The 26,259-nt window shown below is 38.3% G+C and overlaps 1 protein-coding gene across 1 annotated transcript in view; it reads right to left on the reverse strand.

Moving 5' to 3' along the window:
- Positions 1–2,807: 2,807 nt before the first annotated feature.
- LGR4 (leucine rich repeat containing G protein-coupled receptor 4) overlaps positions 2,808–26,259 on the reverse strand; it is a 96,911-nt gene continuing 73,459 nt past the window's right edge. Inside the window, exons 5-18 of the mRNA XM_037146036.2 lie at positions 20,088–20,303; positions 18,854–18,925; positions 17,076–17,144; positions 16,127–16,198; positions 15,862–15,933; positions 15,457–15,525; positions 13,913–13,984; positions 12,566–12,631; positions 11,699–11,770; positions 9,903–9,974; positions 9,494–9,619; positions 8,544–8,659; positions 8,206–8,289; positions 2,808–5,833 (exon numbers count right to left, since the gene is read on the reverse strand). Of these exons, the coding sequence (XP_037001931.2) occupies positions 4,557–5,833; positions 8,206–8,289; positions 8,544–8,659; positions 9,494–9,619; positions 9,903–9,974; positions 11,699–11,770; positions 12,566–12,631; positions 13,913–13,984; positions 15,457–15,525; positions 15,862–15,933; positions 16,127–16,198; positions 17,076–17,144; positions 18,854–18,925; positions 20,088–20,303 (2,455 nt within the window). The 3' untranslated portion in view covers positions 2,808–4,556. The remainder of the gene's footprint in view (positions 5,834–8,205; positions 8,290–8,543; positions 8,660–9,493; positions 9,620–9,902; positions 9,975–11,698; positions 11,771–12,565; positions 12,632–13,912; positions 13,985–15,456; positions 15,526–15,861; positions 15,934–16,126; positions 16,199–17,075; positions 17,145–18,853; positions 18,926–20,087; positions 20,304–26,259) is intronic.

The following is a 26,259-nucleotide window of genomic DNA, read 5'->3' on the forward strand; positions in this document are numbered from 1 at the left end:
TGCGTTGCCTTGGCGACGCGTGGACTCAAGGAAGGCTTTGTCCAGGCTTGCTGGGCGTGGCTCCCTGCGCGTCGGCCTTTCTAGTAAGATATCCCTTACACCACCCCGCCAGCCGCGGAGTTTAACTGTGCGCTTCGTCTAGCTCGCAGGCCAGGTCCCGCTCCGCGCTGACAACTTTAAAGGCCTGTTGCTTGTTTGTTGTGGTGTTGCAGGTCACTTGTGACATGAAATATGCTGTCACTGAAGAAGGCAGATAGTTTTAAAGGGAAAGAGGCATATGCTAATACTACCCTGTATCATTACAAGGTCAAGAGTATAAGCATCAGTCATGATTTCTTTCAATACACAGCTGAATTTTTTTGATGGGAGGGAGGTGAACTTTATCCAAGTGTACAAGCCCGTTCAAGAATATTCCTTTAGGATAATTTTTCACTTTTTGGTTAGCACCTCCTTTAACTGTCTATGCATGTGAATTTTGGGTACTGGATATAGTTGAGTAAAATAAAAACCCTGAACTTCCACGTTTCTCATTTTCTTAGAGTGAAAAATCATACCACTGAAGTATTCTGTGATATGCATTTAATGAGGAAAAAATGTGGGACATCAGAAAGAGCACTCTCTGAGAGATTGGGGATGACATGATGACAAAGGAGAGGTGATAGACAATAAAACTGGATGCTTACTTCAAGCTGACAAATAAATATGGCTTTTGTCCATAACGCATAATTGCTCCAGAAATATCACAAAGTGAAAACTAAAACAGCACACAAAATTTGTTACTAACCAAAGAGTGACACAAGATCTTCGGATGAAATTTAGATCTGCAACATTTGACAAAGGAGAATTAAATGTGGTAGGAATAATAGCAACCTGGAGCAATTTAGAAGGCAGAAGCTATAATTAATAAAATATAACATGATTAAACTATTGAATGCTAAATTTGCTTAAATTTTCCGTAAAACCAATGAAAATGGAAGAGGAGCAACTTGAATAACTAATAAAACTGCTCAAGGAATTAAACTTGCTTCATGGAGCTTTCATTCTCTACCCATTATTCAATAGCAGAATATTTGTTCAAAACCTTTTATGAGGACATCTCTGGAATCAGTAATAACAGTATAAAAAGGCCCTGGGCCACTTTAAAGTGTCAGAAGGAGGTAAACTCCAAAAGCTATTCCTAACAGACATAATCTGACATAACTGAAGCATAGTGGGGGAAAAAACACAGGTTTTAGTGCGAAAGGGATCTGGGTGTGAGTCAGTGGTTTCCCTTTACTAGCTTTCCTTAAACAGGCCTTGTGGCCTTCCCAAGGCCTTACTCCTCTGTGTAATAGGGAGGTAATCTACCTCCCAGTCAAATTTTATTAATTCTCAAAGCTTCTAGCATAGGAACTGACAGAGAAAATGGTAGATGGTAAAGTATAACACTGAAACTCCAAGATTTTTCCACTTTAACTTCTTGGTATGGAGATCTAAAGTGCCATATACTTCTTTGCCTCCGTAAAAGGTTTTACACAACAAATTATGCCCTTTGCCCTGATGCCTTAGAGTCATCACAATGACCAACTATGGCAATGCTGGAGCGATGAGGCAAAGAGCCCCATGGCACTGGTGCTTGGACATAATCAAGCCCTGTGGTCTCCTCTTACAGTGCCTTTTCATTACTGGGACTGAGAAGCCATAATCAAGTTCGGCAGGATTATATATAAATGTATAAATAAGCTGAAAAGAGGGCCTCTTCCTTTATGTGTTAGGGCATTGACTTAGTATATCTTTGCTTCTTACTACTTTATTCTGAATTTCTTGGTATAGTTGATTTATTGTGTACTTTTGCTGGCTTTGTAACCTGTAAATGCAGTGACCTTTGCTTGAAAATCTCTTTGCTACAAATATAACATGATTACCATTTAGCCCCATGGCAATATATTATGTAAATTTAAAAATTTATCCCTAGACATACTGAAATATTTACAGGTGAAACAATATGAGGTCTTAGATTTGTTTTAAAAGCAAAGGGATCCAAAAGGGTTAGTGAATGGGATGAAAACGAAACAAAATTTACCCTGGGTTGATAACTGCCAAAGCTGGGTGGGCAATGGGTAGTGGAGGTGAAGAGTGAGTGCTGAGGGAATGAGAAGAGGGGTAATTATACTATTCTACTTTTTGTTAAGGGAATTCCAAACCTATACTAGTTTAAAACAACATCAACAAAAACTATGTCTCAATTTCAGAGGAACTGGGTTCCAATTTGCTGGGTGACTCAGATATTCACTTATATTTCATTAAGCCCTCAGTTTCCTCATTTGTAACACAAGGGCTAATTGACTGTAAACACTGAGTTATTCCCAAGAATTTGGGCAATTAGTATCATGCAAGTTTTTGATAATTTGCTCTTCAATAAAAATCTAACTGATGGTATTCTCTTAAATTTCCATTTGTTTTCCCTGAATATGGTTCAGGCTTATAATAAAATCATCTAAATTTTAGCAGAGTATTCTTTTAACATTTCTTCTAACACTCTTTACTTAAGAATTAACTGTTTCTCTTTACTTAAGAATTAACTGTTTCACTTTACTCACTTTAACACTAAGCAAATTCAGTATACCTACTTAATCTGTTAAGGCAAAGAGGACTGCTTTCTGAAAACACCTGATAATTCATAACACTGTATATAATATTACATTTTGACCACATGTATAGCACAATTCACTACGTATTTAACATTTCTGCTATTCCATTTTTTAAATGAATACAAAGAAAGTGTTCAGTAATGTGAATTTTGAAGAAAAAAAAACTTAGCTAAGATATTTTTTACCAAGTTATGATTTAATATTTCTCAATGTGTAAATATACAAACATGATAGCAATTTTAAAAACTTGTGAATAGTTGGCCTTACAAAATTACAACACACTGTAAATATTTCCCTCCCACGTTTTATACAAATTACATGATTTTGATATACAAAGATTCTGTTTTTATTACACTGACAATGTACAACCAAGACTATTTACAATGCAAAAAAAGTATATAAACCACAATTTAACATTCTGCTACTGGCAGCCACTATAGTTTAGGAGGTAGCTTTAATTAAACGCAATGAACAGAAGCCACATTTCCCAACTTATGTTCTAAAAATAATTTACATAAGATAAAAATTTATTATATGCACAGTATATACAGTTTAATTATTAAACTGCAACCTAGCTTAATGTTTTTAGTATGTCCTGAATAACTAATATGGCTGTGGGCCTGCGACAGATTGAGCATATTGTTCAAAAACATATTGAACATTTATAACTTTAAGACCCCACATAGTGACGTGTCAAAAGTCCATAGATGAATATCAAGTAAAATTTTTCATTTTTAAAGACAAAGGCCTAAGCTTTATTACTGTTTTCTTTCTTTCTTTTTTTTAATGACACATTTGTCTTATTTCACAAAAACACAGTATCTGAACTATTGGTGGGCAGTCTCTTTTGAAAATTACAGTAGGGGGTAAATGTTTGGAAACTTCTATGAAATAGCATAGTAAGTTCTGGAGAATCCAGCTTCCTAAGAAGTGCTTTGTGTCATAATCATTCCCAATTTCTTCCAATTAAATGAAACTACTTACTACAGTTTACCTTCTGGATAATTCAAACTATAAGTAGATAACATACCAACAAAACTGGAAAATATCAGTAAAGCCAATGATATTAGGAAGCGTTTATTAACGGGGCCATTACACAGAGTCATCGAATCCCTCAGACATGAAAATCCAGTTTAGTTAGTAGTTTAGCCAAACCTACTAAACCCACACAGCAATTGGCCCTTTACTTTTTCTAGCAGTGTGATTACAAAACACTGAGGGAAAAACTGACTGATCTCACCAAAGCATTGTAAAATGACTCAAAACAAATGTTTGGATATTCTTTTTAAATCTAACAGTTGTTAATATTGTTTTAAAAACATCTTCAGGTTTTAAGATTTACAAATCACTTCAAGAAAAAGTGTATGATTCTATTATGTCAAAGATGGAAAAAGAAAATGCAGTAACCTAGTGCCTCTCAAAATCCCATCTGGGAGACGATCCCTTTTTTGGCCCTGAAGTAAGTTGTCCTGAGATTAATGATCAAACATTAGGTGAAATTAGCAAGACTTCTTCTTTTGTTGTGTGAAGTCACATTTCACAATATTCTTAAAAAAATATTAACAGCTGTTCTTTGCCTTGTGCTTAATTCAGAAACAGGTAAAATTTTGCTTCTTATGGATCCACAAACCCTAATGCTATAATGTTAGGATATCCACAAAACCTTGTCAAGTACAGATTTGTTCCAAATAGACCACACATTGCTTGGACACTGAAGTTTTCACTGATTAATAGTCTAGGCACTTGTTCTTTGAAAATGTCTGGTTTAAGAAATAAACTGCCACCTTCCTGCCACCTTCTCCTCCTTCTAAGGGACACCTGGCAGTGATCACAGAAGTGCTTCCCAGATGAAAGATCAAACTAGGGTTTACTCTATAAACACTGTGATTTTGGTGGATGGGGGAACACAGTCACACACACATTAACTCAGTCTTTAACTCTCGGTAGATTGTAAGCGTAGCGCACCAGAGGGAATCCTCGACTCTGATAGAAGCAGGCTCGTCCACAGGCCTGCACCTGGTCCGAACTGTCCGAGACAAAGGAATCTTCTTCATCTGCATAATCAGAGTGGGCTGACTGCGTGCCACAGTCGGACCAATAGCCGTCTGGTCTTTGGCAAGAACCCACTGCCAGTGCAGGGCAGCTGTGTGACTTTATCAAGTGTTTGCACGACACTGGCTTTGTCAAGAGATAGGATTCGCAGCAGTCACACACAGTCAGGTTACCCTGCAAATGTGAGTACAGGCCACAGTCGTAGTAGAAATCCTGTTCCACACAACCGGTTTGGCTGCTGATGGAAACCGGAACCAATCCACTTTTCTTAGTAACGTGTCGCTTCAGTAACTTCCAGTCTTCCTTAAACTTTGGGTTGAAAAAAACATACAGCACTGGGTTCAGGCAGGCAGGCAATGGGAAAAATATCAGAGTCACAGACTTCATTATTTCAGGGCTGATTGAGATGGCGGTGATCAACGGTGCAAAGGAGAAAAAGGCAACAGGGCAGAAAAAGATGCAGTTGGTGAAGATTAGCCAAGCGACATGCTTAATCATACCAGAATGCGAGTTCTCTGAAAGGTCCTCTTTTTCCAGGTTGCAGTAAAGTTTAGTGTAAATAATGGCCATTAATAAAAACGCTAATGAGTTTAACAGCACTAAGGTTACAGTAAATCCTAATGATGGTGTTTCTCCGGTGGGAAAGGGCAAGCACAGGGGGGATGACGAGTATTCCCCTCCGTGGAAAAGGGGGAAGCAGCCTGCTACTGCGGCCCCTATGAAAGCAAAAAGGGCAGCTACCCGGAACTGTTTGAGATGATTGCTTTTCCCATTTTTCATGATCTCTTTTGCAGATAAACTTCTTTCAACAGCTGCTAACATTAATAAAAATATGGCACTTTCGGAGGAGAAAATGGCAAGAAACCCAGCTACTTTGCAGCCGCTGCCAATCTCCCACCAAATGCCAAATTCAGCAAATCTGCCCCAGGACACAGCATCCAGAAAAGTTAAGATGCCGGTGTAGGCTCCCATGAATAAGTTAGACACAGAAATCAGGCCGATGAACAATTTGGCGGAAGGCAGTGATGTACAAGGTGCGAATGTTGTCATAATGACAAGCAGGTTGAAAACCAAGGCAACCAAGAAAATGAACCACACAGTAAGGCGGATCATCCAGCTTCCCAGTAAATATTCACAGGGCTTAAAAGCACCTACAATAAAAAACAGAGAGAAAAGAAAGACAATTTAGAAAGTATCATATTCCATATGATATGGCTTGAGGCACTCAATAGTTAATCTAGAATAATCTAGAATAAATCTGCTACCAAACTGAATTGAGCCAAATTGAAAAAGATCACTATTTCTTGGATTGTTTAGTCATTGCCCTAGACTATTTTAAAAATAGCTAGTTTTTATTAAATATTTGCTAAGTCCATACAGTGATGTTTAAAAGAAAAATTTCGCTTTTTCTTATTAACTTCAGTTAATAGGCAGAGCACAGTGTCTGGTACATACAAGGTACTTGATATACTAAAAGCTGGAATTGGATAAAGTGGGCTTTGAATTTAAGGTTCATAACTTGCCGCTCTTTTTCGTGAGAAAGCAACTTAAGGCTCTCTAAATTTTATTTCCTCACTTGTGAATGATAATGCTCATTTCATAGAGCTGTATAACTTAAGTAAAATTATATACATAAGGCACCTAAGCAGGCTAATGAGTACATAGTTGGACTTCAATAAATATTAGGTCCTTTTCTTCCTGCCTAGTATACTTAATAATAATGAAATATACATATATGTGTGTGTGTGGTTATATTATGTTACACATTTCTTATGGCTTCAAAGGCAATCTGATGAAGCAGATTAAGATAGGTGTCATTATCCCCACTTTTCATCTAGAGAAACTGAGATTTCAAAGTGTGCGACTGACCTGGCAAAGGTTATGCAGTTAACTGTTCATACAAAGCTGTATCTAATAAAACCCTGTGTAACTTAAAGTAGGACGGCAAGATCTAATTTAGTAGCTAAACTATACATTCCAGTAACTGACTCTGACATGCTGGTTATGCCACAGATGACACTCGTTTCATTTAAAAATCAGTAAAGAAAAACAAAATTCTGTCTATAAAACACAAGAGAACGATGTATTGCAATTGCCCAACAGCAGTGTTCTGACTCACCTTCCTCAACCGACATGAAGTTTAATACATCCTGTAAAGCATTTTGATTACCGAGGTATTCACAAACCTAACAAACCAGGGCTGCACCATTTATATATGGCCTCCACATAACACAAGCAACTTGTAAAGCTCATTTGTAATTAATCCACTCATTTTTTAAATTCCCCCCTCAGGGAAGTGTTAGGAGGAAGCTTGCGTTGTGTCCTTTATCTCCGTGTCCCCTGTCCTCCTTCGGGAGGGAGAAAGGGTTCGGCTGACCTGGGAGAACAGGACGCGCTGTGGGAAGTGTTTGACTACCGGGTGGAGTTCTGTTCCCTCAAAAGCCTGGGAAGGAGACACCACCCGGTCTCTGTCTTTGGAAATCTGCAGCCTCCTCCAAGTCCGGGTCTGACTGAGCACCTAGGTCTCTGCGGGGAGGACACAGGCCTGCACTTCACCTCTAGCACAGCCTGGGGAGAGGCGCCCAGACCTACTTTCCTCCTGCTTGACCCCAACCTTTAAATTCAGCGTGAAGGAAACGGAACCTCAGCGTGGTCAGGTCTAGTCTCCCCTTTAATAAAGCTGTCCCCTCTCATTGGGTTCTGGTTTCTTAGGCATATTCTCCACGACAAGAACCTGAGTGGGGCAAGGGGTGAGCTGCACCCCTTAACTTCCAAAAGTACAGAAACTAGATAAATTGCATTAAAAAATGATTCTTGCCAATTTAATTTACTCATCTCACTTGAAGCTTATTCTCTACACAAGACACTGTGCTAAATATTAAAAGAAACATGTATAGCCCCCCAAGAAGCTCACGATTCAGCAGTAGAGAATCATATGGTTCTGAGTTATAAAATTAAATGCAAATCGACCTGTGTCAATACACTAAAAAAGGAATCTACTTCACAGCATTCAACTTAGCCAATTATTTCATTTTTTTTTCTCTTACGCTAAAATTCGAAATCCACCTTTTCTGACAGATTAGTAAGAATATGATATTATAGTCACAGTGGTCACTTTAGTAACTTTCTCAATCTACCAAATTCAATAAAATAAAAGATAACAAAAGGAAAGGATGCATTAAAAAAATAACACTAAAAATCCTTATAGACCAGTAAGTAACTTACAGAACTAGTCCTAGTGTTAAAGGAGCATTAAGAGAGTGTCTCTCCATCTTTAATGTTCATAACCCTCCTTTAGGGTCCTTGTTAACACACACAATCTGATTCAGTGGGTCTAGACTGAAGATCCTGCGAGAGATGCCTAAGCTGCTTGTACACAGACCACACACTGAGTCAGCAGGCTTGATGAGATCATCTACTCCCACCCCTACTATAGAAACCACATCTCTCCCCAGAATTTTTAAATATGTTTGCCCAATGTCCATTTAAAGCAAGAAACTGCAGCAAAATAGGTCGGGCATACCTGTTGAGGGTGTACAGTGGATTATTACTTGACTGTGCTCTTCATTTTCAGCACTGCTAGTGACCCCAGCTGCATCAGCGGGACCTGAATATGAATCAAAAACTGTGTTTTCAATTCAAGCTTTATGCAACTCAAGAGAACCAAGTTTCCTACAATATTTCCTCTTGTACATGATATAAGTTTAGATTGTTACGAGGCTTGAGGGCATATTAAAGATGCCAGTAGCACAGTAGATGCCATTTTTCTCATAGATTTCCTACTGATCCTTCCCAAACTGAATACATTACCAGAGACATTGATTAAGGCCATAAAGAGTGTTCTGTTTCACATGCACTTGCCTTTATCCTTTGCCACGCTGTGTTCTTGGAGGCTCTTATCTTCTGGGTTTGAATGTGTGTAAGAGTCACAACCCCAAAATGCACAGCACTGATAAGCATATGGTACAGACAAAGACCTGGAAAACAGTTGTAAAAACTACACTGAACCACTGCAGAGACAGATGCGCCTTCGTTTTATAAAAAGTAATTTAATCCCCGAAAACCACAGCCAAGGAGTCAGATGCTTTAAGCTGGTCAGCTTCCTCTCTGGGCCTCGGGTCCCTCACCTGTGGAAAGAGCTCAGGCATCCGCTGACGCCGTGAGTTCCTCCATTTACGTAAGATATGCTTTTAAAAACTGGATTTGAAGCAAACAATATTTAAAATTTAACAGCAAGACTACAATTAAAACTAAAAAAGTTATCAGACTCCTTTTATAAATTAACCACACCCAATTTATCATATGAAACTGGTAGTCATTTAAAATGAATGTCTCAAGTCATTTATGACTTTATACCATTGAATGAATTTATCTTGTTTATATTTTTTCAGAATATGAAAATATTTATCCTTTCCCACAATAACATTCCCAAGCCCTTTCTCTATTACAATTAATGAGGTCCCTACGCCAACATTTCATGTCTCCATGAAGGATTATACCATTACACCAATTCTCTATGGGGTTACACTTGTTGCTAAGGACAAATCCACTATATAAAAACGTTTCTGATGAATATTACCTCTTGGACAGCATCAAGAGCTCCAATTCGTGGTCTTAAGAACTACAAAATAATGTTCATGTTCTATTCTTTACTAAATCTGTGTGGATTTGGGTAGGAAACACTCATAAATTATACCCTCCCAGAAAATCGAGGAAGCGCAGGGAGGGGAAAAAAAAACCCAACTAGTACACTCTGTAATTTGGAAGCCTACCACAACTTCAACAAAAAAGAAAAATAAGCAAAAACACACCTGAGATTAACAAAGTCTTTTGCTGCTAAAGCTTCTTTCAGTTGGAAGTTGCCCACAAGTTTCAGTTGATTCAGTCCATTCAGGCCTTCCGTAGGAAATGAAGTTAATTCATTGAAACTTACATCTCTAAAATGTGAATGAGACATCAAATTAACAACTAAGTGCAAATCACATAAAAACACCTGTATCTGTGTTAACATCATGAACATTAGTGCTTCAGGAGGAAGTTTAGTTGGTTAAAACTATAGATCTAGCATTCATCTGGCCATATTATAGAAGCTGTTACTGTCTCAATGCAGCTTAGCATTTAGCCAAAGAGAAAAATACTGTGATAGGTCAATGCTACAACACAATTTCAGTAGACTATTCATTACTTTCCTAAGATTATTCCATAAAGTCATCAACTTACAGGTTAGTTATTGACCCAAGGTTGAGGAAAGCTCTGTCATGAATTTCATGGATTAGGTTTCTACTCAGGTCTCTATAAAGATAAGAATAACAATGTTAATCTTTTCAAATAAACTGAAATTGCAGTTACTTTGACTGCACTTTAGACTCTGAGGGTGTCACAATATCCCTGACAACAAAGACTTTTAATCTTGTCCAGCAACATTTTTATTTGCATATCGAATCCCTCCCTCTGTGCAAAAATCTCTCTCTTGGAATGTGCTCCATGTGGCGGTGATTCTACCTGGTATCTGTTGCAGCCCAGTTGTGAATTTTCTGCGCCTTATCAATCTGGTACCAGTTCAAAAATATAAATGATATAATATAACCTTTGGTACTGTTAACTAGGTGAGGAAAAGCTCAGCTTCTGACAAAGCTGAGAATAAAAGCAGGTTTCATATTATTTGCCTTCTCAAAGGTTAGCGATAAGGCTCTGAGAGAAGACAAATAATCAATAAGCAAACAAGAGCATTCCAGAAGGTCCTCAGATAATCATTTTTTCTCCCAAGCAGGAAATCAAAATCATAGCAACAGGAGAACCTACTAGAATGAGGAACACACCCTGAGAAATTCTGATATTGCAGAAATAATAAAACAGAGGAACAATCTCCAACCACATTTAAACTGAGCCGTAAGGGAAATGAGGAGATTGGATAAATTCATTCCATGACACATCTCCGAGATAACAGGAGAGTGCAACAAACTTAGTTTCAAATCAAGAAAAGGTCAGTCTCTCATTGTTGCTGCTTATCAGTGCTCCAGAAGTGATGGCAGCTGGGAGCCAACCCCCTTCCTCCTGGTGCCCAGACCCACAAGAAGCTGGTCACAGACAGGGAAAGACCCAGCAACCCAACCACCAAGACAATGTTTTCTAGTAGGATGCATTTTTCATTTTTTTATGGGGATCTTCTGAAAAAGAGGACTCAATGTAAGTTCACTTCGCTGTCAAGTTCTCAAATTTATTCTGCATAAAAAAAAACAAAACACACTCACTAATTTAGTAATTTGTGTTTTCTGCACTAAAGTTCCAGGAAGGCAATGACCAGGATTGTCTTAGTCACTTCTACATTCTTAAGTGCTTAAGAACGTAGTTGTCACAAATATACACTCCAATATAGGTGATTTTTAAAATGAATGCTTCTGTTGCATTTTGGCTGTATTCGTCACGATAGACTCACCAGGGCAGGGGGCAACAAACGTTTTCTACAGAAGGCCAGAGAGTAAATGTTTTCACCTCTGGGGCTCATGTGGTCTCTACTGCAAGTGTTCAACTCAACTCTTTACATTTTAATTTATGTTTTACAATATTTTTATCAATATTTACAATATTGTTGCAACAGGAGGGTGGAAATCAGCTTCAGATGATAAACGAAAGGGGTGTGCATGACTGTGTGCCAGCGAAACTTAATTCACAAAAACAGGAGGCAGGCTGGGTCTGGCCCACAATCACTGTTTGCCAGCCCTAGCCTAATGGGCTGGCAAACCTCATTATTATGACTTGAAAACAAACAGACTGCATCTCTCAGATTATACACATTACTTTTCTTCATTCACCAAGGTAGAGTATCAGAAATGAGCTAAGGTAAAAAATACTGGAAAAACATCATCTGTAAAGTAGCATGTAGTAAAGTTTGAATAACAATATTTACACATAAGGAATCTTTAAGTGTCTCTCTTAAAATAAGAATTGTACTGATATATTTAATTCATAGCTTGACAAAAGTTTTACTTGTCTCTAATAACCACAGAGAAACTTACAGTATCCTTAGGGATACGAGGCCTTGAAAAGTGCCTTCTTGGATTTGGTGGATCTGATTACGTTGCAAAGAACTAGAAGAAGAAGGAGAGGAAGAAAGAGAGGAAGAAGAAAGGAGGAAGAAGAAGGGGGAAGGAAGGGGAAAAGAGAAGGAAGAGAGGGAGAAAATGGAAGAGGAGGGGGAAAAAAGAGAAAAAATTATCTTCTATTTTGAAAAATGACATTTCTTAAACGTTTTCCCAAGTTTAAATACTCATTCATAAGGAACACTGACTGATCTTGCTGAGCGTCAAGGAAACTACTATTTCCTTATGTATAAGTTGAAGTGGTTAGACGAATTGGTATTCCACCCCAAATTATACTGGGAGTGGACTACGTAATCCAAAGGCCTTTATCGACCCTGCTCAGGAGTGAGAGCAGGAAGACCACACAGTGAGAAAGGATCTAAGACAACACCAAGGGCCATGGAGGAAGGTTAGAGCAAGGAGGGGATCCAAAATGGGAGGATTAATGCCTGTCTCTGCCCACCTCCCACCGGCTTCCCTCAGAGATGCCCCAAGCAGGTACACAGGAAACACCATGCCTGGTTTTCATCAATAGCCAGAACAAGTTTTGTTTGTCTATTTTTAATTTTTTAAAAATATACCACCCTCCCTCCATAGTGTCTCATAGAACACGTAATAGGTAGATGTCTAATAACTACTGCTTTGCATGAACGCACTTGGTACAACTGTACATTTATCCATAAGAACATCTTAATATATGAATCTCTAATTTATTAACATTAAAGCCATTTATTCAAATGAGGAAATGCTCAATGGTATTAACAATACACCACAGCAAAAAGAGTCAGTCAAAGAACAACTTACATTTCTTCCAGAGCGTGGCAACCATTAAAGCTCGGGAGCTCTTTTATGTTGTTGTAAGACAAGTCCCTTAAAACAGCAGAAATTAAAGTTAATGTTATGTCATCAGAAAACCAAATCGAAAGAGCTGTACTCAGAAGCACTGAGGGAAACGCTACGTAATAAGGAGATAAAGGCTCACCAAGAAAAGCAGGTGTTATTTTCTAAGACTTGTAAGCTCCTAAAGCACCTAAGTGATACAAAGGGCTCAAGATTTGCAAACTTCAGGTACATAATGTTGAGTGCAGACAGTATAAAATATATTTTAAAACATTAGGTATATACAAATATAAAATTAAAAATAAGTATATGGAATGGATATAAAAATTATGTTTAAGTGGTAGTGTTACAGGTTTTTTAATTTATCTTTTACAATATTGTTATTTCATTAAAAAGCGGTAAGAGGAGTGTGCACTTTAAAAACAGTTTAAAGTTCTATTAAGTCAAATATCAGGACTAGTTAACTCTCAGTTAACCCCATGGCAGTTTTTCTTGGTTGTAACTATCATGTGTGATGCTCCATGACACAATTTAATTACTTGCTTAATCAATGAGTCACTTATTTTGTTACTCTCTCTCTCCACTGAATACTTACTAACGACTTAGCAACTTAATTATTTGTTCCCATGACACTTTTATATCCTTTATTCACTTTTCTTTTCTCAGTCAGTTTCAAGTTTTTGGAAGGCTCCATGCTTAGTTGGTTCCTGATCTAGGAAAGATTTGGGCTCTGCTTAGGTCGAGGGTGCCAAACTCATTTTCACTGGGGGCCACATCAGCCTCACGGTTGCCTTCAAAGGGCCCAATGTAATTTTAGGACTGTGCAAGTGTAACTACTCCTTAACTAAGGGCAAGGAGCTCGGAGCTGCCGCTGAGTAGAAACAAGGTTCAGGGCTGGATAAAACGAGGTAGAGGGCTGGATTCGGCCCGAGGGCTTTGAGTTTGATCCCTAAACCTGGGGTTTAGGTTATGAGTCACATTAGGATGTGGAGAGCTAACTCTCCTGGGGAAGCTAAAATAAAAACAAGGAGTCAGGATAAGACCAAAAAAAAATCAAGAAGAACCTAGTTTGCTTTTAATTTGTTCAAAGTGAAGTCACAATACATGTTAAATACATTGATATATCCCTAATACTAAATTCAAATGCATACCGCCTACTCAGGGGCTATTAACGCAATCATTTCCATGAAGAGAATAAGAAATATTAAATAATTTTACCTTAAAATCATCTAATGCAAATAGTTTATTAAAAAGAAAACAACGTGTATGAAGCATATAAACATATGAGAAGGGAAGAAGAATCCAACTTACAAAGTCCTCAGCACCTTTTGTTCTTGGCACAAGTTACTGGATACACTGCTGATCTTCGTGCCTGTCAGGGTCCTGTGGAAAAACATGGTTCATCTAAGAAATGACTCGCGTTGAGGTTGTACACAAAATGTTATTTTCATACAGAAAAACAATGCTCACATACTTGCATACAAAGTCTACGTATCCCACTGCCGGATTACTCCTTGAAGTTAGGCATGTAGGAAAAAGAATTAACCCTCCATGCTGGTATCATTTGCATAGTAATGCAGAAAAGCTTGTGACACTAGATGTTAATACTGGCCAGACAGCAAGTTTGATTTCTCACCAGGACAAACAGAAAAACACTAATCCACAGTCCTGGCCCGACCACAAGCAGCTGCAAGTTTTGTCACGCCCTCTGCACCCCCAAAACATGTGAAACCAACTTGGCTTCCCACCCCCCCAAACCTCATTTCTGTCTTTTCTTTCCATCAACCTGACTTAACAGTCTCAACTTTTCTCTTACTTCCTCACTTTCTCTGTTCCCATTCATAGTCAATCACCTATTCCTATTCTTTCTTCCTTGGCAGTGTCCCCAGCTTCTGACCCTCTATCTCCATTTTTCCCCAATACAAGGCAGCTCAAAGGTGAGAAGGTGCAGGAAGGGGTGGAGGAATCTCAGGGAAGAGCTTCAGTGACAGACTGCTGCCTGAACTCTCGTGGTTCAACATTCACTGAGCCAACTGGATCATTCCCATGGCCTCCTCACTGTTCTTCCTATCTCTGGTCTTTCCCATCCTCCTCACACCCCCTGCTCCATCATTCTCAACACCTCCAATTGCCTTAAGAGTCGAGTTCAAACTCCTTAGTTCAGAGTTCCCAACTTCTTCTTTCCTACCTCTTGCTTGGCACACAGGAAAATTAAAGCATTGATGCGACACAATGTGGCTGGAGTTTCTGGCCACCTCAGGCCCCACCTGGCTGCCTTGAGGGCCTAAGTCATTGAGATCTTGGATGCGAGTGCCACCCATTTATAGACCATCCATTAGGAAGCTTTGCCAAAGCCAAATGCTCAATGTTCAAGATTTGCTATTTTAAAACTGTGACCCAAACAAATCCCCAGATTTCTCTATATCACTCCCCATTCAATTCTAGCTATATTTGATCATCTGTACACCATCCCTTTTACTAAATCCTGCCTTTCTAAATAAAAGACCCTGCTCTGGGAAACCTGCCAGGGTTTCATTCTGAAGCATCTCACCTCCTCTGTGAAGCCTTCCATGATAACCTACATGGACTGCTGCACTTCTGAATTCCTAAAGCACTGCTACTAATTTGACACTTGACGACTGCCTTATATTTTCAGGGACTCTTTTCAGATCTGATCTCCACATATAAAGCAATACTCTACCTGACCTGACCCCTATGTCCAACTCCATGCATGATAATTCGCAACGGGAGACTATAGGAATCAAAGACTTCATCATCACCCACAAGCTCTGGCACACTGCTAGCAGGCCAGTGTGTTACCTCGGCACAACCCATCTGCAAAGGGCCCCACTTACAGACTCTCCAGGTGGACAGTCCCGGTCAGATTGGGGAACTGCTGCACCATGCTGGCCCCGCGAATGACCCTTTAAGCAATTGGGAGAGAAAAGCTAGTTTAAAATAAAATTTTCACGGATAGCGCCTGCATTTTTCATTTTTTAAAGTTTAAAATCATAGGACTACAAGACCTCAAAAAGAGAACTGCTTTCATCTCTTGAATGTACCTGAAAGTGTGATAACTTCACCAGATGTTCACATAAATGAAAACTCTCATAAATTGTCACGACTATCCTTTGGACTTGTACTCAAGGAAAAGAAACTAAAAGATTTTGTCTTCTGTAGTTACAATAATAAATTCTAGTTTTCCACCAAAGCAACTGTATAAATATTCAGGTTCATTTTAAAATTCATATAATACTTACAAGGAATGCAGATCAGATAAATTGTGAAACGCTGAGTTTCCCACAAAAGATAGCGGATTATCATACAAATGTCTGTAAAAAAAGCCAAAAAAAAAAATCCCCCAGTTTTAATATGTGGACAAGCAGTCCAAAACTAAATCTACATTCATGAAGTCCATACATCTAAAAGCCTGAACTTCTATTCTCCACCCAGATGCCTGGCTGGCACCACACAGACAGAGCTGTCCATGATCACACATTAGAAGAAACTTTCAAAGCCACTTACATCGTTCTTAAGAGTGGATTACCATCAAATGCTCCATCAGGGATAACAGAAATAGAATTACTATGAAATAACCTAAAAAGATAGGAGGAAAATATTTTTTAAATACATACGCTCTTGTAAAATAAATTCAAACCCAGGTATCTGCGCCTATGCAGTATTATATAGCATACCACTGATAACAACTACATGAAAATGTCAAAAATGTAGAGAAACTGCATTTTTTAAGCCATCTCATCTTCTTCAGGATAATTCCTTCTAAACCCACTGCTTAGCCTACTATCAATCAGGTCCCTCGTATATACTTAGCTACACCTTCATCATCAAAGAACTTTAGACCACAAGAATCATAGCATGTCCTGACTCCCAAATATCTCTATCTCCTGCATTTAGTCTTTAAGCAATCCATCTGAGTTTAACTGTCAGCTCATGATACACAATCGCTGTTATGCCGTGTATGTTCCTATCTCTGCCCTTGACAAATCCTACCTCTAAAATGCTCCCCTATCCTTTCACTTAAATATTTCCCTCCCTCCAAGTCCAGTCCAATTTCTTCTCTTTAGTGATGCCTTTTCCAATGACCTCAGCCTCAATGAAGCCTTTTTTCCAGAATGATTTCTTTATCCTACTCATTCGGTGGTTATTTCTACCTGGAAACCGCAGTCTGTCTTCCACAGTCAGCTTCCCCAGTGAGACTAAGACGAGTCCCTACACAGCCCAGACCATGGGTCACAGCTTTTGTTTTGCCGCAGTCCAGCTCTCATTGGTCACCTGTGCTCAGAGTTGCCCACACCAGCTAACACATTCCAGTCTGTACCATCGTGTGGGTTGGTATATGTGCACGTGTGTTCCACGTAATGGAACAAAAGATGTTTTTAAAACCTCATTGTTTGAACATTAATTTGGAAGTTCTACAAACATTAAGGCACAAAGAAAGCAAAACAATACTCACAGCTCTTTTAGGCTAGGAAGGGCTTTAATAGCCTGAGGAAATTCCCCCAAGTTATTGTAATTCAAGTCCCTAGGGGGGGGGGAAAATGGGCAAAATATGTAAGAATATTAAAGTGTGGTCATTATTTATAAGACATTTCAGTATAAATGTGTTTTTTTTAATATCAGATTCTCTGGACAATGATCTTTTAATTGAATTTACATGTTAGAGTACGGAACAGAAAAAAAATCATAATTCTTCAATGATGTTTTTTAGGTCAATTTTAAAAGTTCAAAGAATTCTCAGAATCATATTACTGGTGCATTAAATAAATTACCAAAATGTCATTTCTCAAGAAAGTCGTCATAAAACAGAGTTTATTAAATTATCCATTTATAAGTGACAACAGCCTACAAGTGAGGTTTCCATTTGGGGTTTAGAGTGGCTTCTTGAAATTCTCACACAAGGGCAGCTGCCCTCAGCCCAGCCAGCCCATCTCAGCAAGATGACACACGGCGTGAATGAAGAAGGAGAAGAACCAGGATGAGTTCACAAAACTACTCTCCTCTAGTAGGGTACCAACTGTTAGAAATATTACATTCATTGGAAGAGAGAAATGCCACAGTGAAATGTACTAAAAAGTCTTAATTCTGAGTATGTTTACATTTTAATTCTTTTAACCTAAAGAGCATGTCTGAATATGATTAGTATGGTGACTTCAGAATGAGAGTAAAACAAATATCAAATGCCCAGCCCCTTAGAGACCTAGTTCATATTCCTTTTTTACATAGAAAAAAGGGGCAAATAAAAATTTAACCAGGAAGAAGAGGTTCGACTGTAACATAATTGGAATGGTATATACATGGTCTAGGATCAGAAGACCCATTCTGTCTGTTAACACTCATTATTTACATAGAGAAGGGGAAATGAGTTTGTATCTATCTTCAAGAGCTTCAGCTTTCAAATATCCATTAATGTGCACCATCCTTTAGCTGTCCAGGCAGGGAAGTGGATTAACAGAGTACTGAAAGTCTTCTCATTAACTGAGAGTTAACCAGAAAATTGAGTTAAATGAAATACTACAAACCCTAAGCATTTCAATCAGATGTGACTCACCCATCTAATGGGGATACACTCTGAATCATTTAGTGCACCACAACGGCAGATATTATAAATCTCCAAGTAAAAGCAACTAACAAACTAAAACAACAAAAATCCAGATTCTACTCTGGATTACACACAGCTGCACAAATGTCTTTTGCTCACAATGCTGTAATTTACAGTTGTAACAGCCAGGACGCCCAAAAACTTTAACAAGTAGAAACAACGACAAAAGTATCCTAAGCAAAATGGAAAACTTTATCGTATTTAGCATATGAAAACAGAGAGAAAACTGAATCTCAGTGTCAACAATTAACCAGGCAACTGAGTTCAAGGAAAAAACACACAAAATCTTTTTCCAGAATTAATTTGATAAGGCTCAAAATCCCATAATTACCTATCATACATTTTAACAAAACCAAAATTTCAGAAAGGTAATGCAGGTTAGCAGACCGAGCTGCTTTAACATGTACTTTTCTTAAGTGATATCAAGTTCAAACTTGTGTGCCATTTTTAACCATAAACTCAGATTAGTACTCATAACTCCTATTTGATGGCAAGAATTTAGTCATATATTAAAAGCAAATTGGTCATGAGCTGAACTCAAGACCTTTATTTTCTCCTTTTTCTGCAGTGAAAGGCAAAATTGTACCCTCAACATCATCACAACGTGGACATCCAAATATGAATAAACTTACAAGGTCTCCAGGTTATCTAGTCCATCAAAACAGTGCCGACCCAGGCTTTTAATTTTATTGTTATGAAGATGCCTAGGGGGGAAAAAGCATTAAAATGACTAAAGATTACCCAAGAGCAACAATTACAATGTTTTATATGCCTAAATTTGTATGGCTTAGAGAATGGTATAGCAACAGACTGACAGCTGTTAGAGGGGAAGGGGTTGGGGGGGCAGGTGAAAAAGGTGAAGGGAATAAGCAAACAGAAAAAAAATTGACAGACACAGACAACAGTACGGTGATTACCAGGGGGAAAGGGGGTAGGGGACAGTGGAAGAAGGCATGGGGGGGATAAATGGTAGTAGCACGAGGAGACTTGACTTTGGGTGGTGAACACACAAGTGACACATTATAGAACCGTACACCCGAAACCTATATAAGTCATTAAGCAACGTCACCCCAATAAATGCAATAAAATTTTTTAACAAAGAAATAATATGCCTAAACATTTAAACACTTGACTAATGGAAAACAAATAGCACTGGATAGTTATCTTGATATACACTTCACAGACTCAGATGAACGGCACAGGATACCAGGGAAGGGGAATATCTCTAGCAGGAAAAGGGTACACACACTAAAGATCCCTTACTATTCAGCCCTATCAGGACAAAAGGTCTGAGGCGCTTTTAATGATAAGAAGTGAAATTTAGCTGAGTTCTCCTTCGGGGAAGTGGGGGGAGTGACAGGGAAGAAAGCAGGTCAGTTTAAATCAAGAATTGGTAACCGTTTAAGAGAAATGCCATTTTATTATGTTCAAGTTTTCAAAGTTTAAAAATAACAAAAATACTGTGTGAATAGACCAGTTGGTAAAAACATGAAATATCGCTGGAAGTCTTCTATGAGCATCTCAAAAGAAGTCCAATTCTTAAAACATTGAATACTTCGCTGAGACATAAAAGTAAAAGCTGTATAAATGTTTGCTGAATGATCCAATTTCTTCTTCTCATGATTACAAATGCCCACATATTTTGGAGAAAGTCAATAGTTATCATCAGATGTTAATTTTTAAAATCATCCTATTTTGTATTTTTAAAAGCCATCATGTTTGATATTATAAAAAAGGCAGCCCCACCAAACCCTTGCTCTTTAGACACATAATAGTAAGATACTTTCCTAATAACTTGTCACACGAAACCTGTTTTTGCTCCCAAATTAACATAAATACACGGTATTAAATGGGTTAGATACTTACAGAACCACCAAGCTTGACAGGTTGGTAAATGCAAAGTCAGGGATGCTTGAGATTCTGTTGAGGGCCAAGGTCAGCGCCTGCAGAGCTGGCAGATTGCTCAGGGGATGCATGGGCACCTCCGTCAGACTGTTGTCGTCCAGCCACAGGTGTCGTAGCTGAGCAAGCCCCTCGAAACTGTCCTCCGGGACGGAGGTTATGTGGTTGGCATCTAAGCGCCTGACGGCAACAGAAGCAACAAAGAAACGACTCTGAATCTGAATCCTTAAGGAATCTCTGGCTAAAAGTAACTTAAGAGCAGAAAGATTAAAAAAAACAAAACCCTCACAAAGCTTCATTAAGCTGGAATCTCATGTTTCAGAATATATCAAAAAATACAAAAAAAAGTAAGAAACTAAGATGAGTAAACAGAGCTACTTATAATTTCACATCATAACTAATATTTTGCATTAAATTGAAGTGTTATTCTGACTTGGTGTCAAAGGGGAAAAATTAGAAAATGTTTCAAAAATCTTTTTTTTACAACAAGGAACCATTTCAGCAGATTCTTCAACAATCCTTTGTGCCAACAGCCAAGTTAAAAACACAGGTGTTGTGTACTAGCAAAGCAGTCTTGTCCTCCTCTCTTAGCATTAAGCACTTTAAAAAAAATTACTTTGTCAACATAGATGGTTATTAAGGGCACACAGCTTCTCTGATCAATGTTACTGTGGCTTTAAAGCTTCTTTCATTTTTCCAAGTTGTTTTGACTTCAGGATACCTTACTAATAGGATTATTCATGCATAAAACTAAGACGCCATCTGAAAATCTGGAAAATTAAGTCCTAAGTGCTATTTTTGGCACAACCAGGCATAATTGTTGGAATAATCACTTTCCCCCATTACCATTTATTTATTTCTATAATTGAAATATATTTTTTAATAATCACTTTTTAACACAAAGACAATCTGGTATCAACATCATAAGAGACAGTATGTGTTCAGCATAATCCCTTATTGATATATTTTCACTACTTAAAGTCATTCCAGGATGGGCTTGAACCTCTTGGTGAAAATTAGGGAACCACTACAAGAACAAAAACCTGGTAAAAGGTCAAAATGAGAGCACATTTTAGAAGAAATTGAGCAACAGCCCTGGCCGGCAGGCTCCATTGACTGCAGCATCAACCCATACACCAAAGGGTTTCAGTTCAGTCCCTGGTAGGGGCACGTACGCCAGCAACCAATTGCTATTTCTCTCTCACATATTCTCTCTCTCTCCCTCTCTAATAACAGGTGAAGAGAAAAAAAGAAAGAAAGAAAGAAAGAAAGAAAGAAAGAAAGAAAGAAAGAAAGAAAGAAAGAAAGAGAGAGAGAGAGAGAGAGAGAGAGAGAGAGAGAGAGAGAAAGAAAGAAAGAAAGAAAGAAAGAAAGAAAGAAAGAAAGAAAGAAAGAAAGAAAGAAAGAAAGAAAGAAAGAAAGAAAGAAAGAAAGAAAGAAAGAAAGAAAGAAAGGAAGAAAGAAAGAAAGAAAGGAAGGAAGGAAGAAAGAAAGAAAGAAAGAAAGAAAGAAAGAAAAAGAAAGAAAAAGAAAGAAAGAAACTGAGTGTGACAACTTTCTAGTTCGGGAAAACCTGATTTTTAGAGCGGTTTTGGTGCCCCGTTTCCTTATGCTGCTCTGGCTTCAACTCCTGCCATAACTGTCCCGTTTTCCTCCAGGCAAGCACTGCTCCCAGCCAACCAACCGCCTGGGCCCCAGGTACAGTATCCTTCCCGAGGCAGACCAATGAGCAGCGGTTGGGGACCCCTCGTCCTGGTGAGGGTCAGATGGAAGCTTTCTGTGTGATAAAGTCAAAACTGAAGGGCACTGGAAATGGGAGAACTTGTGAAACTGAGCAGCTGCCTTAAGAATCCACTTAGAAACAAACATTTTTAGGCTTGCTCATTGCTTGGCCATTTCTAGAACCGACCCCTGAGAAGAGACAGACATCCTTTACGTAACAGACTGGCAAAGTTCTGGCTAAAGGACTGCTTCGGAGATTCCTTTAATGAGGAGATAGGAGTATGTTTAATCACACACACACACACACACTTCATGACCTCTAGGAACTGCCACTTAAGGAGAGACACTGAACATATATAATCATACATTTAACCATACCATGTAACTAAATAGTTAGTACAATTAGCTTCTACTTGTAGCTACTTTAAGTGTCTGCAGTTCATTCAACACATTTACACGATGGAGCACCATGTGAGGCACAAAAGACGAATGGGGAAGCCTGTCCCCAGGACTCCGACATTCTGGTGGGGGTGATACACAACATCATGGATTAAAAAGTGACTACGGAGTGCTCAAAAAGTGCTGTGAAGTAAATAAACAGGATAGTGAGATAAAAAGATTACTAGGCGTTCAGAAGGGAGGGTTCAGAGTAAGAGCAAGAGGGATGGATGTAAGAGCAAGTGGCAGAGCTGGGCAAGGAGTATTGGAGGCAAAGAAAACCTCAAGGGCATATTCATTAGCAGGAACCAGCTGGGTGTGGCCCCAGCGTCTCCCAGTGATGGGTACATGAGAGGCAGGGAGTGGAGGGCCCATCCACAGAGACACAGATGGGAATACACACAAGGACCAGATTCATGTGGACCCCTGTGGGCCAGGTAAGGGGGTTGGATTGTATTTTACATTGAAATTCAGCTTCCTCCCTAGTTTCTCCATGTTACAGAGGTTTAAAAGTTAAAATTCTTATGTTATCCAATTGCTAACATGCATTTATATTCAACAAAATACTTGTTCCCCCCACATACGCACAAAAATCCTCATTTAAATGGTTTGTTAAAATGTGGTGAAACACCCTAACAAGGACAGTTGTCACTACCTTTTTAACTGAAGACCAGTATTATACACACCATTCACGCTCCTATAGAATTCTGTGCCCTACACCATCCAAGAAAGGGACAGCCCTTACCTACAGCAAGATAACCAGGTGAGTTCTAAGTGAAGACGGTAATGAAACTCTAGCCTAGGCAAAATAATAATGCTGCATTAAACACAGAGACATAATTTCCTCTGTGCTGAAAACTTCCTGACATTGTAGAGTCATACATAAGTTGAGCTCAAAGGGAAGAACTTTGGAAAAGGAAACCCTTAAATAAGAAGTTAAATGAGAAAAAGAATTTGTGGTGACTCAAATGGTTAATCCTTACACCTCAATTCACCTGTGGGTGTTGGAGGCACACCCATAAATATACAGAATTGCACTTAAAATGCGATTAATGTTTCACAGAGAGTTCATCTTAGAGCTGTGGCTTTGTACCAATGACCTATGTTATTAATATATATTCCAGTAGACAAAGAAAATACTACAATCAATTCATTTAGTAGATGCAGTAAATGGCATCAGACAGCTCCCAAAGTAGGAGAGAACATGGGCTTGGTTAAGGTATTCTATTTTATAAACTCCATGCAACTATTATTCTAGTGTACTTTAGTTGTTAAAAGGTTAACAGTGTATTAAATGAATTCCTTTACTATTTGTCTTTAAAATATGCATTTATTCCCTATTCTCAAAAACCTTTTTCCATCTCACTGGACTAGCATACTTTTTTTTATGTTGCCTTAAATGAAATTACAAAACCAAATAATTGGTATATATGATAAATGTCCATATCAGTAAATACCTATTCCTTGTAATCAAAAGCTCTTCCTTTTCTCTCTACTTTGTAACTTACCAATAACATAAATATCATAGTATTACATTGTGTTACCAGATTCTGGTTTAAAATAGTTAAGATGGCCTGCTATTGTGAAAAACGTAGAAAACTTAGCCTTTGAAATCCTTTCATATCCAGTACAAGTGTGAGCCAATGTAAAGGAAAAAAAATCTAGTGGGGCAAATTCTGACACGACCTTTAAACGCCCTGCCCAGGCAATGCTTTAGCCATTTGTGGCCATGACTTCGTGGAAGGCTGTTAAGGCTCCCTTCCCGTTAATATCTACAACTCGCTTAAAGATTTATAGTCAACATCGCTTGCATCAAACCACTTCTGTTCAATTTCAAGCCCTAATGAACTTTGCTCCGTTTAAAGCACTACTTCAAAACCACAAGGAAATCTTTCGTGTAATTCGGGTCTGAAGATCAGATTTTCAAACTGACTCGAGTGCTGATAAGACTGTTTTACACCACCACAGAATTTCACTTGTAGCTTAACTTGACCACTACACCCACTATGCTAACAAAGCCATGAACATTTCCTTCTCAAATAAAACAGGCCTGACACATAGCTCCTTGTGTTTCTGATACACGTAAAAATATCCTGATGCCTTAAAAAAAAGACTCCTCTCTTCACTCCTACCCTCCACCCCAATTTTGGACATAATTTAAATTATGCAACTCACTCAATGAATGATGCTTGTTTAAAACATTGTTTTAAACTGAAACCAATGATTTCTGGGGAAAACACTTTAAATCCTCTAAATTGCCAATAAATGTAATGTATGCTATAATTTACTTATTGACCACAAATTAAAAAGAATCTGTATGGGTTTTTTTTTTTTTTTGGTGATCTTTCTGTTCTAAAGTTCAAAGATATTAGTTTTCTCTTCTTTAGCCTTCAAAGTAGACAAAAATGACTGGCTATTTGGATTATTAAGTTTGGTGAAATAAGAACTTAAATTATGTATGAAGGTCTTAAAGTAAAATGGATTCTGAAGAAGCAAAAGAAAATAAGGAACGATTTAAACTGGCTACTGAATTGGGGTCTGAGGTGGGACAGACAGCTCTCTGCTCACACCCGTCCTGAGTTGCAAAGGCACAGAGACAGCAGAGTTGCATTCCTGCGAAGGAACTGCTTCCAATCACTTCACTGGAAGTCTCCTCCAAATCTACTCAATTAGCTGTGGTGAATAACAAATCCTCACATTCCCAAACTGGACATTTGGGTAAAATGAGCTACTGAATATATATATTTCTACCTGAAACTACTATTTAAACTAGATATTAAGTGGCCAATACCCCAGACACTCCTTTTTTTATGACATTAGATACCTTGTAAACTCTAACTGTTACATTGTAGATACATTGTAGGGTTTAACTGTTACTTATTTTTTTATTTTCACATTCACTTTCCATGAACTACTATAACATCTAATCTACAATCATAAGGTAATTTATAATTTACCATTCCCAGTGATTTTTTGGATGCAATTATAAATGGGTTTTTTAAAAAATTATTTATTTTTAGAGGGGAAGGGAAGGAGAGAGGGATGGTCGCCTCTTGTGTGTTCCCATGCCTGGCCTGCAACCCAGGCATGTGCCCGGACTGGGAATGGAACCGTGATCCTCTGGTTCGCAGGCCCGCACTCAATCCGAACTGAGCTACACCAGCCAGGGCAAAAATGGTTTTATATTTGCAAGTGGACAGGACAAGTAGCTCCATCACTTTCACCCAGTGACACTCACATTCTGTAACTCACCTTTCGTACAAAAACTTCCATTTATAGTTACTGTAAAGGGCAGTCAATTAAAAAAAACTCAAGAACAGATTAGTATATAATACATGATAGGGTTCAGACCTAATTTTATAACACATAATACATAAATGTGATAACTCTTACAGTTTTATATTTGGAGTGAATCTCAAAACTTCTGCTAATGTATGAACTACTGGGGAAATTTTTTTGAAATATAGCTTCCTGGATCCTACCTTTAAAGAGAAAATATTATTACTTCTAGGATTTGGCCTAGGGATCTGTGTTTTAGAGACAGTTCTTCCTAGTGATTCTGCTGCAGGTGGTCAGAGCCATACTTCGAGAAACTGTGCCCGAGTGTCATTGTATTTAGCGTTAGGACATGAACTTAGTACACATTTGTATTTGTGATTCTAGTAGAATAACAAGCTAACGAAAGTCCTTGTTTTGAAGAATACTTTTCCATTACTTTCCCTTCACCTAGGTATGCAAATTGATAAAGTAGAAATGAAAGGAGAAAACTAATAACAAATACCATCATTATTAATGTTAAGCGATTCCTCAATGTTTATTGAGCACTTTCTACTTGTCACATATTGCCATAAGACCTTTTCCTGCATTAACGAGCAAACTTGTGTATGGAGAACTCTAAATAACCTGCCTAACATCACACAACCAGTAAATAGAAAAGTGGGGATTCAAAACCGAACAGCACTCTAATAAATCTGAA

Source organism: Artibeus jamaicensis, unplaced genomic scaffold, assembly GCF_021234435.1.
Source record: "Artibeus jamaicensis isolate MK-2021 breed Jamaican fruit bat unplaced genomic scaffold, CSHL_Jam_final contig_797, whole genome shotgun sequence".
Lineage (NCBI taxonomy): Eukaryota > Metazoa > Chordata > Mammalia > Chiroptera > Phyllostomidae > Artibeus > Artibeus jamaicensis.